Source organism: Lampris incognitus, chromosome 8 (genome assembly GCF_029633865.1).
Source record: "Lampris incognitus isolate fLamInc1 chromosome 8, fLamInc1.hap2, whole genome shotgun sequence".
NCBI lineage: Eukaryota > Metazoa > Chordata > Actinopteri > Lampriformes > Lampridae > Lampris > Lampris incognitus.
Window position 1 is genome coordinate 3,814,769 of NC_079218.1, and position 15,564 is coordinate 3,830,332.

At 48.3% G+C, this 15,564-nt stretch overlaps 1 protein-coding gene across 1 annotated transcript in view; it reads right to left on the bottom strand.

Moving 5' to 3' along the window:
* The window catches only part of pknox2 (pbx/knotted 1 homeobox 2), a 169,534-nt gene that overhangs the window by 12,695 nt on the left and 141,275 nt on the right, over positions 1-15,564 (bottom strand). Inside the window, exons 5-8 of the mRNA XM_056284506.1 lie at positions 12,506-12,677; positions 6,391-6,576; positions 5,988-6,123; positions 3,180-3,277 (exon numbers count right to left, since the gene is read on the bottom strand). Coding sequence (XP_056140481.1) covers positions 3,180-3,277; positions 5,988-6,123; positions 6,391-6,576; positions 12,506-12,677 — 592 coding nt within the window. The remainder of the gene's footprint in view (positions 1-3,179; positions 3,278-5,987; positions 6,124-6,390; positions 6,577-12,505; positions 12,678-15,564) is intronic.

Sequence of the window (15,564 nt, forward strand, 5' to 3'; positions counted from 1 at the left end):
TCACTTACATCCTCCTTCCTCACTTACACACTCCTTCCTCACTTACACACTCCTTCCTCGCTTACACACTCCTTCCTCACTTACATCCTCCTTCCTCGCTTACACACTCCTTCCTCACTTATATACTCCTTCCTCACTTACTCCTTCCTCACTTACACACTCCTTCCTCACTTACATACTCCTTCCTCGCTTACATCCTCCTTCCTCACTTACATCCTCCTTCCTCACTTACATCCTCCTTCCTCACTTACACACTCCTTCCTTACTTACATCCTCCTTCCTCACTTACACACTCCTTCCTCACTTACATCCTCCTTCCTCACTTACAACCTCCTTCCTTACTTACACACTCCTTCCTCACTTACATACTCCTTCCTCACTTACTCCTTCCTCACTTACACACTCCTTCCTCACTTACATACTCCTTCCTCGCTTACATCCTCCTTCCTCACTTACATCCTCCTTCCTCACTTACACACTCCTTCCTCACTTACATCTTCCTTCCTCACTTACTCCTTCCTCACTTACACACTCCTTCCTCACTTACACACTCCTTCCTCACTTACACACTCCTTCCTCACTTACATACTCCTTCCTCACTTACTCCTTCCTCACTTACACACTCCTTCCTCACTTACATACTCCTTCCTCACTTACTCCTTCCTCACTTACTCCTTCCTCACTTACACACTCCTTCCTCACTTACACACTCCTTCCTCACTTACACACTCCTTCCTCACTTACACACTCCTTCCTCACTTACATACTCCTTCCTCACTTACTCCTTCCTCACTTACACACTCCTTCCTCACTTACATACTCCTTCCTCACTTACTCCTTCCTCACTTACACACTCCTTCCTCACTTACACACTCCTTCCTCACTTACATACTCCTTCCTCGCTTACATCCTCCTTCCTCACTTACATCCTCCTTCCTCACTTACATCCTCCTTCCTCTTACACACTCCTTCCTCACTTACATCCTCCTTCCTCACTTACACACTCCTTCCTCACTAACATACTCCTTCCTCGCTTACATACTCCTTCCTCACTTACACACTCCTTCCTCGCTTACTATTACTTCCTCACTTACACACTCCTTCCTCACTTACACACTCCTTCCTCACTTACACACTCCTTCCTCACTTACACACTCCTTCCTCACTTACATCCTCCTTCCTCACTTACATACTCCTTCCTCACTTACATATTTCTTCTTCACTTTCACACTCCTTCCTCACTTACATCCTCCTTCCTCACTTACATACTCCTTCCTCACTTACATACTCCTTCCTCACTTACACACTCCTTCCTCACTTACATCCTCCTTCCTCACTTACATCCTCCTTCCTCACTTACATCCTCCTTCCTCACTTACATACTCCTTCCTCACTTACATATTACTTCCTCACTTACACACTCCTTCCTCACTTACATCCTCCTTCCTCGCTTACATACTCCTTCCTCACTTACATATTACTTCCTCACTTACACACTCCTTCCTCACTTACACACTCCTTCCTCACTTACACACTCCTTCCTCACTAACATACTCCTTCCTCGCTTACATCCTCCTTCCTCACTTACACACTCCTTCCTCACTTACACACTCCTTCCTCACTTACATCCTCCTTCCTCACTTACACACTCCTTCCTCACTTACACACTCCTTCCTCACTTACATCCTCCTTCCTCACTTACACACTCCTTCCTCACTTACACACTCCTTCCTCGCTTACATCCTCCTTCCTTGCTTGCAGTGTGCCCGTTTCTGCTCACAATGTGCAGGAGTTGCCCAATTTTACTCCTCACAAAAGGTTTTTGTGAAAAACATAAAATCTGGGATATTTGTGTTAGATTTCAATGCACATTCCCAAAATCAGGATGGTGTTTGCATTTGTCTTTATGTGCTCAAATGGCCAAATGTGACGGGACCATCTCCACAAAGTCTTGTAAACATGGAACAAAGTGATTCCTTCAGGATTCCCACTCTCTCTAGGAAATTATTTTCCACCACTTCTGCTTGAATACAGCTGTTGCTCACAAACGGTCATACTATTCATTCAGTATCAACTATTGGTGGAAGCCTCACCCCCCCCACACACACACAATTCCTCAAACAATTAACAGTTGTTCCATTTGTAACGTGATATTTCTCACCAAGTTGGGAACTGAGATGGTGAATGTGGTGAGATGGTGAACGTGGTGAGATGGTGAACGTGGTGAGATGGTGAACCTGGTGAGATGGTGAATGTGGTGAGATAGTGAACGTGGTGAGATGGTGAATGTGGTGAGATGGTGAACGTGGTGAGATAGTGAACGTGGTGAGATGGTGAACTTGGTGAGATGGTGAACGTGGTGAGAAGGTGAATGTGGTGAGATGGTGAACCTGGTGAGATGGTGAATGTGGTGAGATGGTGTACGTGGTGAGATGGTGAACGTGGTGAGATGGTGAATGTGGTGAGATAGTGAACGTGGTGAGATGGTGAACCTGGTGAGATGGTTTATGACGTGGTGAGATGGTGAACGTGGTGAGATGGTGAACGTGGTGAGATGGTGAATGTGGTGAGATGGTGAACCTGGTGAGATGGTTTATGACGTGGTGAGATGGTGAACCTGGTGAGATGGTGAACGTGGTGGGATGATGAACGTGGTGAGATGGTGAACGTGGTGAGATGGTGAACTTGGGGTATGTATGTTCATGCAGGTGCAACGCTGTGAGGTTGGACACAACAGCATACTAAACACACCAGCAGTCCCTAACAGGACTGTGTAACATGTAGCTGGTCACAGAACATACCAACACAGCACACCACCCAAACTTCAAACACGGACGTGCACTCTCCCGGCCCTGAAAACATGGCTGAAAACGTGCAGCATCACTTGATATTCTAACTTTACAATTTTTCCATGGCTTCAACAATAATTCCAGGATGTCTGATCATTTCTTTTAGCATTTTTCAAGGAATTTTCCACAGCTGGAAAACTAGTCTATAAATTCCCAGGTTATCCAGAACACATTGGGACTGTGTCTGTCAGCGGGTGGGCAGTAAAAATGGGGAGGGGGGGGTTTAAAATAATATGAAGGGAGCCATTAAAGAAAATAACATATTGTGAAGGCTGATAGGGTGGGAGAAAAGCCATGCTGGCCTTAAAAAGCAGCGGATGGGAGGCTCACCTGCGAGTTCTGGATCTGGATAGTTCCTGGGGGCAACGTCTGAGTTAACACCTGCCCTTGCGATGTCACCATGGCAACCGGCTGGTACAGCGTCCCACCTGGGGGGGGGGGGGGGAGAATTTGGCCTCATGAGTATCAAGCGGCGTCTCCGTAGTGGCACTGCTCAGTGCAGCCGGGTCTTCTACTTCAGCACACTTCCCATCAGCCCAGAGAAGACGCCACGTAAACGAGGGAGGGATGCCATTAAGTCAAGGTTTGTCTCTTCCTTTAACCCAGAAAGAGAAGACAAGAGCGCTGCTTTGCCACGCTCTTAATTAGCGGTGATCAAGGCCCTCTTATCGCAGTCTGTTTGAGCGGTGAATGTGTAGCGATCAAAGGCGAGGACATTGATTTATTTTGGGGTAAGAGGGATTTCCACGGGGCAGGATTAACATTTTACTGTACTGGCTCGACATTACACCAACCTATCCATCCATTGCTCTGCGTCGGGACGCCAAACACGGCTCGCTGCTACGTCTGTAAACAAGAGTCGACAACCTCTTTTTATCTCCACCTCAAGTCAACCAGTAATCCAAATGGGTCTACCGCGGGAAGAATCGGTCATGTCACGATGATCGCTGGGAGAAGAAAACTCTGCTCAGTAAATCAAACTCGATTAGACATCTGCACCCTTGTTTCTCTTTTTGTTATAATTATTATCACCACAACCCAGCTTATCACTGTGCACAATGACTTTTCGCTGGAGGCTTTAAAATGCACAGGGGTCGATGATGAAACGCTCGTTCACCGGGGTCTGTGAGAGACGAAACATGATGAACGCACAATTTATTCATTCTAGCAGGTTCTGTGTGTAACCCTGCCCGGAAGCCCACACTGACGTGTGGTTATTTTACTTTTCGACCAAATTCACACCATAAATCCAATCTGATTGTGACGACCTGAATGGCTGCAGGGTGGTCAGATGGATGTCTGTGAGACCTGTCTGTAATGTTCGGGAGGAGCCGGGCGTTTGTGTGGCGAGATGTTCTCAAACAGACTGAGATGGGGCGCAAACTTCTGAACTGTTTCCCAAAACCCACTGGTAGCACCACTAACAAGGCCGGGTATTAGTCATTATATAAAAGAAGCATATGGGGCAACCGGGTGGCGTAGCGGTCTATTCCGTTGTCTACCAACGTGGGGATCGCCGGTTCGAATCCCCCTGTTACCTCCGGCTTGGTCAGGAGTCCCTACAGACACAATTGGCCATGTCTGCGGGTAGGAAGCCGGATGTGGGTATGTGTCCTGGTCGCTGCACTAGCGCCTCCTCTGGTTGGTCGGGGCGCCTGTTCAGGGGGAAGGGAGACCTGGGGGGGAATAGCGTGATCCTCCCACACGCTACGCCCCCTGGTGAAACTCCTCACTGCCAGGTGAAAAGAAGCGGCCGGTGACTCCACATGTATGGGAGGAGACATGTGGTAGTCTGCAGGCCTCCCCGGACCAGCAGAGGGGGTGGAGCAGAGACCGGCTCGGAAAAGTGGGGTAATTGGCCAAGTACAACTGGAGAGAATAAAGGGGAAAAAAATCCCCCCCCCCCAAAAAAGAAGCGTATTAAAACTTGAGATGTGAATAGATTGATGACAGTTACCAAAGCGGGGGGGGGGGGGGTGAATAGGAGTAGTTTCAAGGTCTCACTGCACAGGAATGACAGAGACCGACCTGTGCAGCAGCTTGACTCGATGATGTCTGTATCATCACAACACTCAATACGATGAGTGTGAAGACCAGCTTTTGCTGTCAAAGATCATTTCTGTACCTTCCCACGCAGCTTTTTGTCCTCCCCTGGCAGCCATTCCTAACACCATCATTTGCTTTTTAGTACCAGCATCGCCACTTGTGGTGCATCCAAAATAAATCACTCCGTATTACAACGCAGTTCAGTCATGCACTCAGACGAGAGGCTGCAGAGAAAACATGAGGGGGTTGCTGAGACCAGCTGCCAGCCACTGTTGTTTCAGGTTACTGTGAAAACCTGTCTAGTGGCTAAAAAGAGGTTTCTGAGGAGAGTTTGATTGTATGATTTATTTTGCACGCTCACAGCATGCTAACTGTGAGTGCATCTTTAAAGGAAATCTGCCTGTGACTGTTTGTTTTTTTTATTAGAATAATTTAAGTCCATCCATCCATTATCCAAACCGCTTATCCTGCTCAGGGTCGCAGGGATGCTGGAGCTTATCCCAGCAGTCATTGGGTGGCAGGTGGGGAGACACCCTGGGCAGGCCGCCAGGCCATCACAGGGCCCACACATTCACACCTAGGGACAATTTAGTACAGCCGATCCACCTGACCTACATGTCTTTGGACTGTGGGAGGAAACTCATGCAGACACGCAGAGAACATGCAAACTCCACGCAGAGGATGACCTGGGACGCCCCCTTGCCCCCATGTTGGACTACTCCAGGGCTCGAACCCAGGACCTTCTTGATGTGAGGCGACCGCGCTAACCACTGCTCAACCGTGCCACCAGAATAATTCAAGTATTTGATTTAATTGCAAATGTGGACTGTAATCTGCTTGGCTAGCAGATGCTTGGAGGCTAAATTCAGCAGTGAGCCAATTCAAACCCCCCCAAAATGTAAAAAAAATGTTTTTTAAATGTGCATGCATACATCTAACGAGCCCAAATAATCCATTTTGGAAAACAGAAAATTAGAAATACGAAAGAAAAATATCACAAGCCAACACACAAAAGTCTATCATTTTGCATATATTTGTGTTTTATACATTTGTGTTGTCAATGTGTGTGTGTGTGTGTGTGCATTCACTCACCTGACACCACCTGGGAGTTTATGGTAGTCATGGCAACGTTGCCCTGTTGCAGAGCCCCAGCAGGCACCACAATCCCTGAAGGGTTAACAGAACTGGAGACAGAAGTCATGGGTGGAGAGGAGGTCTGAATTAGTTCCTGGGGGATCATAGAGAGACACCAGTGAGCAAATACGAAACAGCAAATATCTGTCCTTCCTCGTTCGGAGAAAAAAAAAACTCCCAACGGCACATGCTGTGTGACGGTAAATGCGTTTCTGTTTTTTTTCTCCACCAGTTCATCAGCAACAACATCCAGACCCTCGCTGGCTAGCTGTGTGTTTGGAGGTTAATTAAAATGCAATAAAATCCATGTCGTTACCTCACATGGGTGAAGCATGTCACCCGCAGAGTATTGATCGCTAACCTGCTGCATGCCGAGAGAGGTCTGGGAGGGAGAGTAGGGTCCTCCTAGATCATTGCGGAGCAGGTTGTCGCTGTGCATCTTGGTCTTTAGGCAGGTGATGTAGCGGTTGCAGAAGTCCTTGCAGAGCTCATTAACCTTCTCCAGCTCCAACAGGTGGATGCGCAGGACCTGAATCGCCTTCACCATCTGAAGGAAATGGACGTAGAGATACAAATGCACAGGATCTACTTGGAGCAGAGGCAACTGATGCGGGTGCAAGAGTTGCCAGCCATCTGCCCCGCTGAGCTTACAAATGCCTTGCAAATCAGAGGCAACGCAGGGTTGCCAACTCTCACGCCTATGCATTGTGACATGCTGTCTTCTGCATCCTCATGCTGCCCAAACAATCCTCACACCAACACACCGCGACAGTAACACACGAACAGGTGAGCGCACTATGGTCCAAGTCTCTCTGGCAGAGTGATGGTTAAACCAGCGCCTTTGGCTCCAGAAGATAGCTGAGTATTCAAAAACCAGGGGTTACAGAGGGGGGTTTCCATGGAGCTGCATCTTGAATTACTCTCTGATTGGTGCTCGATTCTTATCTCCCTGTTGACTGGACAGCCGCTCAAGTTCACGCCGTATTGAATGGCGTTCAAGCAAGCAAGTCACATTCCAACTAACCTGGCATGAACCAAGCCAAGGTAAGATTTCACTGTGTGTGTGTGTGTGTGTGTCTGGAGTAGGAAAGATTATTGTGTTGTTTCTGGTTCTTGCTACCATTCTGATTCTCCAACCATCCATCCATCCATCCATTATCCGAGCCGCTTATCCTGCTCTCAGGGTCGCAGGATGCTGGAGCCTATCCCGGCAGTCACTGGGCTGCAGGTGGGGAGACACCCTGGACAGGCCGCCACATTCAAACCTAGGGACAATTTAGTACGGCCGATTCACCTGACCTACATGTGTTTAGGCTGTGGGAGGAAACCGGAGCACCCGGAGGAAACCCACACAGACACGGGGAGAACATGCCAACTCCACACAGAGGACGACCCGGGACGACCCCCAAGGTTGGACTACCCCAGGGCTCGAACCCAGGACCTTCTTGCTGTGAGGTGACCACGCTAGCCCCTGTACCACCCATCATTCTGATTTTCCTCTTCCTGTAAACCAAGGGTGTCAAACTCCAGGCCTCGAGGGCTGCAGTGTCTGCAGGTATTTGTTGCAACCGTGCACTACACCACCTGATTAAACTAGTTCCTTTCCCTCCTTGATCCAGGAGGTGAGCTAATTAGTTAAATCAGGTGGTGTAGTGCACGGTTGCAACAAATACCTGCAGACACTGCGGCCCTCGAGGCCTGGAGTTTGACACCCCTGCTGTAAACCCTTGTTACTGCCGTCCCGGGGGGGGGGGGGGATGCGTAGTCAGGCTGTATCCTTAAATCTGAGACCTAAGCTGCCATAAGCTGCACACTTTTTAAAACCCTGATGGTGAATTGAGTCCAAATATGTGCACGTGATGAAGTGCACGTGCACGTACATGCGATTAAGCCCACGGCATCAAAACATCACTCCAGCCAGGTACCCAAAGTTGGCAACCCTGCGCAAAGTTTTGCACCCATAAGCAAGTGAATATCTTATTCTTTGAAGTAACTCCAAAACCAAGCCCCATAAAATGTAATGTCGAGCAATAAATCCGGGCTCCTCTCCACTGATAGTCATCTGAAGCTCACTGCCCTGACTGGAGTTCAGCACACGAGCTGAAATCCCTCATTTATCTTTTTTTTATGGTAATTACCAATGTTTTAAACACAAGATATGCCTTCACATCCATTAAAAACAGCCAGGCTAATGTTACAAATTCCAAAATGTCTGTCTCCCTTTAATGATCACCGGCAGAGCTCAGACACGGCTTACAGCAGTTTCAAACCTATAAACTTTTGTAGATCAGGGTTTAGGAAATACTGACGGGTGACCTCAGTTTACCTTAACCTAACCGCTAGCCAATGCCAAACTTTACCAAAACTCTGCCCTGCTGAATGGAGAAGTGGAGGTTGGTGGTGACGGGTGACTGTTGCATTGTGGATGAATCCATTAGGGAAAGGATGTTGTACAACCACATGGCCAACAACGACTGCCCAATGTGAGTCCAGCATCTGCCGCACAGCGAGGCTTTGAAAGTGACATCAATTTCCATTTCAACTTGGCTTTTGGAAATCATTCCTTTAAAAACGTGTTTGACAAGGCATCCAGGTAGCATGGTGGTCTCTCCCATTGTCTACCGAAACCGGGATCGCCGGTTCGATTCCCCGTGTTACCTCTGGCTTGGTCGGGCCTCCCTACAGACACAATGGACTGGGTCTGCGAGTAGGAGGCCGGATGTGGGTATGTGTCCTGGTCACTGCACCAGCGCCTCCTCTAGTTGGTCAGGGCGCTTGTTAAGGGGGAACTGGGGGGAATAGTGTGATCCTCCCATGTGCTACGTCCCCCTGGTGAAACTCCTCACTGTCAGGTGAAAAGAAGCGGCTGGCGACTCCGCATGTATGGGAGGAGACATGTGGTAGTCTGCAGCCCTCCCCGGATCGGCAGAGGAGGTGGAGCAGAGACCGGGATGGCTCGGAAGAGTGGGGTAATACAATTGGGGAGAAAAGGGGGGAAAATTCCAAAAACAAAAACAAAAAACAACCCCCCCCCCACATTTGACCTAAAACCCCACACTAAGCAGATTTTTCCGTCTTCTCGAAACAGCTCCCATGCCCACCAACAAGTGGGCTTCTCCTCTATGCCGCAGACTGTGGTGCACTCCCTCAATTAACAACTCAAGGTCACTGCAACGGATAGGAAAGTGCTTGGCCAAGGAGGAGATAAATCAGCCAATTAAGCTACGCTGGTTTAATCAGGGGACCAGTAATTCTTGTGCCCATCTCGGCCACTCAGGCCCTGTGTAACATTACTGCCCTGTGGAAGAGTTAGTGCCCACTGGGAGGACTGCCCAAACCCAGTGCCTCATAAACTGCACAGATGCAGGGTTAATTGACTGTTCAGTACTTGTCGGCCAGCCATCCCACATAATGGTAGGAGTACTCTTTATCCTCGCTTTTCCCCCCGACTCCGTCTTTGTCTCTCTGCAACTGCCCCCCTCGCTAATCTGAGAGAACGTGATCAGCGCCGTTTTTCACCTGATTCCTAATTACAGCAAGCTGTTGCTGAAAGTGTCGTTTGGGGGGAGGTTGAATGAACCGGGGTAATGTCTGGTAAAGACGGGATATAGAGAAACAGAAAAAGGAATCAGTGGAGGTTAATTAGCAGCTTTTACCTATGAATTTACAACGTTGCTTAAATACCTCACACCTCCTGGACGTTATTGTTTTTGTTGAACCTGTTGACACCCGCGGTGATACTAGCAGCTGTAGTGGCGTCTAAGCCCCCTAGAGATCCCAGAGATCAGCTCGAAATGAAACTGCTGCCAATGCTACTACACCTTCTCCACTGCAAAATGATTAAAAATAAAATAGCTGAACCTGGGTTTCAGCTGCTGATGTTGCAGTATCTGGTCGTAAAGGTCTTTTACGAGCTTATTCGGCCATACCTCCTTGCTAGACAAACAGATTCCCTTTTTCATCATCTTCATCCCGTGAAAATAGTCATTCAGTTCTTGGGAATCGATTTGTCCGTCGAGGCGTATTTGTTATCACGTCACAATTCACACGTTGCGTACCCCTTCCTGCACCAGAATCCCTCTACCCGCACCAGAAACCCCGCAACAGTGCAGCACTTTCGCTGGTTTCATGACGGTTTGCGAGGAAGTATCTGGGCACTTACGGCGCTCTGGCACCAAAGATGCAACCTGGCATGTGAGCCGCAGTATCAGAATAACTCGCAGGAAATGGATTTGTTCATGGCTGCGACTGATCCCCAAACGGCAGGAAGGGCATCTAAAGTAGTTTGATGGCTCTCTAGAGCAAAGCCATACATCCCGCTTTTTATGCGTATGAAATTTGAAGGCACTATAAAGGGAGGTGTGTGCTACAGGGGCGCATGGAAGGTGCCAAGAAATTGCTGAAATGTGCTGAGTTTAACAGACAGTCTGTGCATCCAGCGGCTCCTGGATGGGTCCTTCATCATTTTCCTGTGCTATATTTCAAGTCGTGATTTGCAGTGCAAGGCTGCACAGCCAATGTTCTCCAGGTAGCCTAAGTCAGCCAGGCGGGTGTCTGAGGATGTTGTGGGAATATTTCAGTCCTGGTGTCCCAGTGCCTGGTACAGTTCTTAATGGCAACGCACTCACACAGACTTGCACAGATGCACAAAAACCCACAACAAAAGATGTACTCCATTAGTTAAAGGCGAGTAAAAAGTAGAATGTCCACATACGAGAAGCCAACGTTTTAAACCAACCCAAACATTTGCCAAAAATCCCCATTGTGCACATTGCATAGGCCAGCTTTGAACAGATGCAGGTTAATGGTGCATGTCTCAGTCCACTAAGCTACACATAACTTAGCCTGAATCAGGCCCACGTCAATTTTTCAGGGACTTATTTGTGCATATAATATAAGGCAAACAACAATCACAGAATTACTATGAAAAAAGCATGACCAAATATGAAAGGTAACCAGGCATACTGCTGTTTATCTTCCACTACCTGCATTTGACATGATATGATATGATATGAATTGTTATGACATGATATCATATGATATATGACATGAATTGTTATGACATGATATGACATGATATGATATGACATGACATGATATGACATGATATGATATGACATGATATGATATGACATGACATGTTGTGACATGATATGACATGATGTGATATGTTATGACATGATATCATATGATATATGACATGAATTGTTATGACATGATATGACATGATATGATATGACATGATATGACCTGATATGATATGTTATGACATGATATGAAATGTTATGATATGACATGATATGATATGACATGATATGACATGATATGTTGTGACATGATATGACATGATATGTTATGACATGATATGAAATGTTATGACGTGATATGACATGATATGACATGATATGATATGTTATGACATGACATGAAATGTTATGATGTGATATGACATGATATGACATGATATGATATGACATGATATGATATGTTATGATATGACATGATATGATATGTTATGACATGATATGAAATGTTATGACGTGATATGACATGATATGATATGTTATGACATGACATGAAATGTTATGATGTGATATGACATGACATGTTGTGACATGATATGACACAATATGATATGTTATGATATGATATGAAATGTTATGACGTGATATGACATGATATGATATGTTATGACATGACATGAAATGTTATGATGTGATATGACATGATATGACATGATATGATATGACATGATATGATATGTTATGACATGATATGAAATGTTATGACGTGATATGACATGATATGCACTCAGGACTATGAAGTTTGTGATAAAGACATATGGGATTGTGCATCTATTTTGTAATTTGAATCTCTCATCAGCCCCTTTTTTTGAGAGGGGGGGGGGTTCTGCCTTTTTCTCCCCAATTGTACTTGGCCAATTACCCCACTCTTCTGAGCCGTCCCGGTCTCTGCTCCACCCCCTCTGCTGATCCGGGGAGGGCTGCAGACTACCACATGTCTCCTCCCATACATGTGGAGTCACCAGCCGCTTCTTTTCACCTGACAGTGAGGAGTTTCACCAGGGGGAGGTAGCGCATGGGAGGATCACGCTATTCCCCCCAGTTCCCCCTCCCCCCTGAACAGGCGCCCCGAACGACCAGAGGAGGCGCTAGCGTAGCAACCAGGACACATACCCACATCCGGCTTCCCACCCACAGACACGGCCAATTGTGTCTGTAGGGACGCCCGACCAAGCCGGAGGTAACACGGGGATTCGAACCTGTGATCCCCGTGTTGGTAGGCAATGGAATAGACCGCCACGCCACCCGGACACCCTAACTGCTGACTCTTTTAAGCCATGTTGGAGAAAAGTGTCTGTAAAATGAGTGTAAATGTGACCGTAAATGTACTATCCATTACATGTCAGAGGAGTGCGGCTGAGTCAGCTGCTCGCCAATGAGTCACGGACTCACCAGGTTGTCCAGCTCCGGGTCTTCACTGAAGAAGGGTTTGTGATCTTGCTCCTGTTGGTGCACAAAGTTTTCAATGTCCACATCGAAGCTGGCTGACGTAATGCACTCGGATCCCTGTGTGGCCTGCTCGCATTTCTCAAACAGCAACGCCAGCAGGGGGAACAGAGGGTGTCTAGAGACAGGGGAGAGCATGGAGGGGAGGGCAGTCCAGAAGAAAGGGTTCATACTTGATGCAGTTTTTTGCTGGAAGTTGATACTGATCATTTTCCCTTATAGTTTATGTTATTACTCAACTGTAATACTGTTATAGTGTCATTTATTGCATTGTTTATAGCATTAAACGGCAGGTTTATGAGCTTGAGAATGTCAATATAACACACACACACACACACACACACACACACCAGGTTTGAAAACCCTGTTCAGCAGAGTGTTTACTTTCAGTACAGTTGGATTTGCCAGTGTAACCTTGATCACCACGGTACTCTAAGAGGAGGGTGTATGAGCACCGCCATAGTTATGAATTTACCCCATCTATATTTCCTCTGAAAAAGGTGACTGCATAGCTGTAGTCCGAATGACCCCCTCTACCGTCGAGTAAACTGAACTGAAACATGGCTTGTTCCACTACACAGAAGTGACCCTCCATCGCTTTTCCTTTTAATAGCGTGAACAATTCCATGACGCTCCCTAAGGGACACAGTGCAGGTAAAGACAAGTTTGGGGCAGGGATAACACAGGCATATCTACGTCGTAACGGTTGGAGGACATATGGTCCAGATGGCGGCAACCTGTCTTGTGTGTGTGGTGTCACTCACACCCTGGGATGTGCTGTGCAGCGCTGCAGGCTGTGCTGGGCAGCCCCGTTGTACAGCATGTTAACACGTCAGAAAGGCTCCGTGCCATTGTTCAAAGTGTGCAAGGTGGCGGCGGCGCTGCACTGACGCCAGAAAAGCGACCGGCGGATGAGCGTAAAAGAAAAGCTCCACACCTGAATGAGACCACGCGGCTCCCTCTGACGTGGGCCACACGACTGACTGCAACACCACCTCCTCTAGTTTGAGGGTCTAACCAATAAATTCACATTTTTGATTTTTGAATTTTTTTCCTTTTTTTTCCCTTTTGACCCCCCCCCCTTTTCTCCCTAATTGTATCCGTCCAATCACCCCACTCTTCTGAGCCGTCCCGGTCTCTGCTCCACCCCCTCTGCTGATCCAGGGGAGGGCTGCAGACTACCACATGCCTCCTCCCATATACATGTGGAGTCACCAGCTGCTTCTTTTCACCTGACAGTGAGGAGTTTCACCAGGGGGACGTAGTGCGTGGGAGGATCACGCTATTCCCCCCAGTTCCCCCTCCCCCCGAACAGGCACCCCGACCAACCAGTGGAGGCGCTAGTGCAGCGACCAGGACACAAACCCACATCCGGCTTCCTACCCGCAGACACAGCCAATTGTGTCTCTAGGGGTGCCTGACAAAGCCGGCAGTAACACGGGGATTCGAACCGGCGATCCCCGTGTTGGTAGACAACGGGACAGACCGCTACCCTACCCACACACCCTGAAATGTTGTTTTGATTTTGAGATACTTTATTAATTCCCGTAGCAAAATTACTCTCTGCTTGTAACCCCTCCTAGCTGTGTAGCTAGGAGCAGCGGGCAGCCGCCGTCCAGCACCCGGGGACCAACCCCAGGTGGACTTGCCCTGCCTCGGCCAGGGACCCAGACAGGACTACTGACCCTAACATGCAAGCCTTTTTCATGGTGGGGGAACCGGAGAAAACCCACCACAGACACGGGGAGAACATGCAAACTCCACACTGAGAACGACCTGGGACGACCCCCAAGGTTGGGCAACCCCGGGGTTCGAACCCAGGACCTTCCTGCTGTGAGGCGACGGCGCTAACCACTGGGCCACCGTGCCGCCCAACGCCCATGCAGTCCACGCATTTCAGCTGAACAACGGCTTTGCAGTGCAAGCGACCATGAAAACACTGTCGTATGTGCATGCAAACGGTACAGGAACAGGAAGTGTGAGCCCTATTCTGCACCGCTTCGGCCGTGTTCAACCCAGCACTGTTTTCATCTGTAATTATAGGCTGTTTATCAGACCTCTGAGTAGCTGGCCTGCATCTGCGAGCCAAATTTCCCCATTACCAGCTGAGGGACGAGGGTTTGAGGGGTGATATGACGTTGTACTGGCTGCACCTGCTATATATAAACGGGACACCTATGATGTTGTGTACACATGAAGTATTTTTGCCCCAGAGAGCTGGATTTCACAGTCCAAACGTCCACTTTCAGCAACTTCACCCTCCGACTTACCTTTCCCTTTAATTAGTGCACTCGTACAAAACTTCCTCTACCGTATTGTCAAATGAATTATGATAAGGACAAACAATATTACCCCGGCAGGCTGCTTATTACTTTCCCAGCTGCAGCTGCTTTAAAGGTGCGGCCTACGCTGGCAGGGCTCATATGGCTGCAGGAGGGATGTGAATGTATATTTGGATGAGTTGTTATTGACTCAACCGCCACAAACGATGGCATTCACAGTGCACCTTATCGCCATGTCTCTTATTCAGAGTGGACACGCAGGCCTGTTTTCCTATACTTGCCCTCAGGTGTGCTGCGTACAGCTCGTTCTGCCTCTCATAGTCCCTCTGCAGAGACACGCTCACACAGCGAGACCTGCAGGTGTGCTGCGGGTGCGAGAGATGGAGCTCCAGCTTTCCACCTGCGGCCATAACACAAACCACACCGCACTACTGCCCCGGTGCACATGGACACTCCTCACCGATGGACATGGAGGTGTGCGTCTCTCACCGCGGGATGGGACCCTGACACGGACAGCGCTGGTTTGAGTATGTACATTCAAATATCTCAACATCTGCATCCGGGTGGTGCGGCGCTCTATGCTGTTGACTAGCAACATGGGGATCGCTGGTTCGAACCCCTGTGTTACCGCCGGCTTGGTCGGGCGTCCTTACCAACACAGTTGGCCGTGTCTGCGGGTGGGAAGCCGGACGTGGGCAAGAGCGGGGTAATTGGCCAAGAACA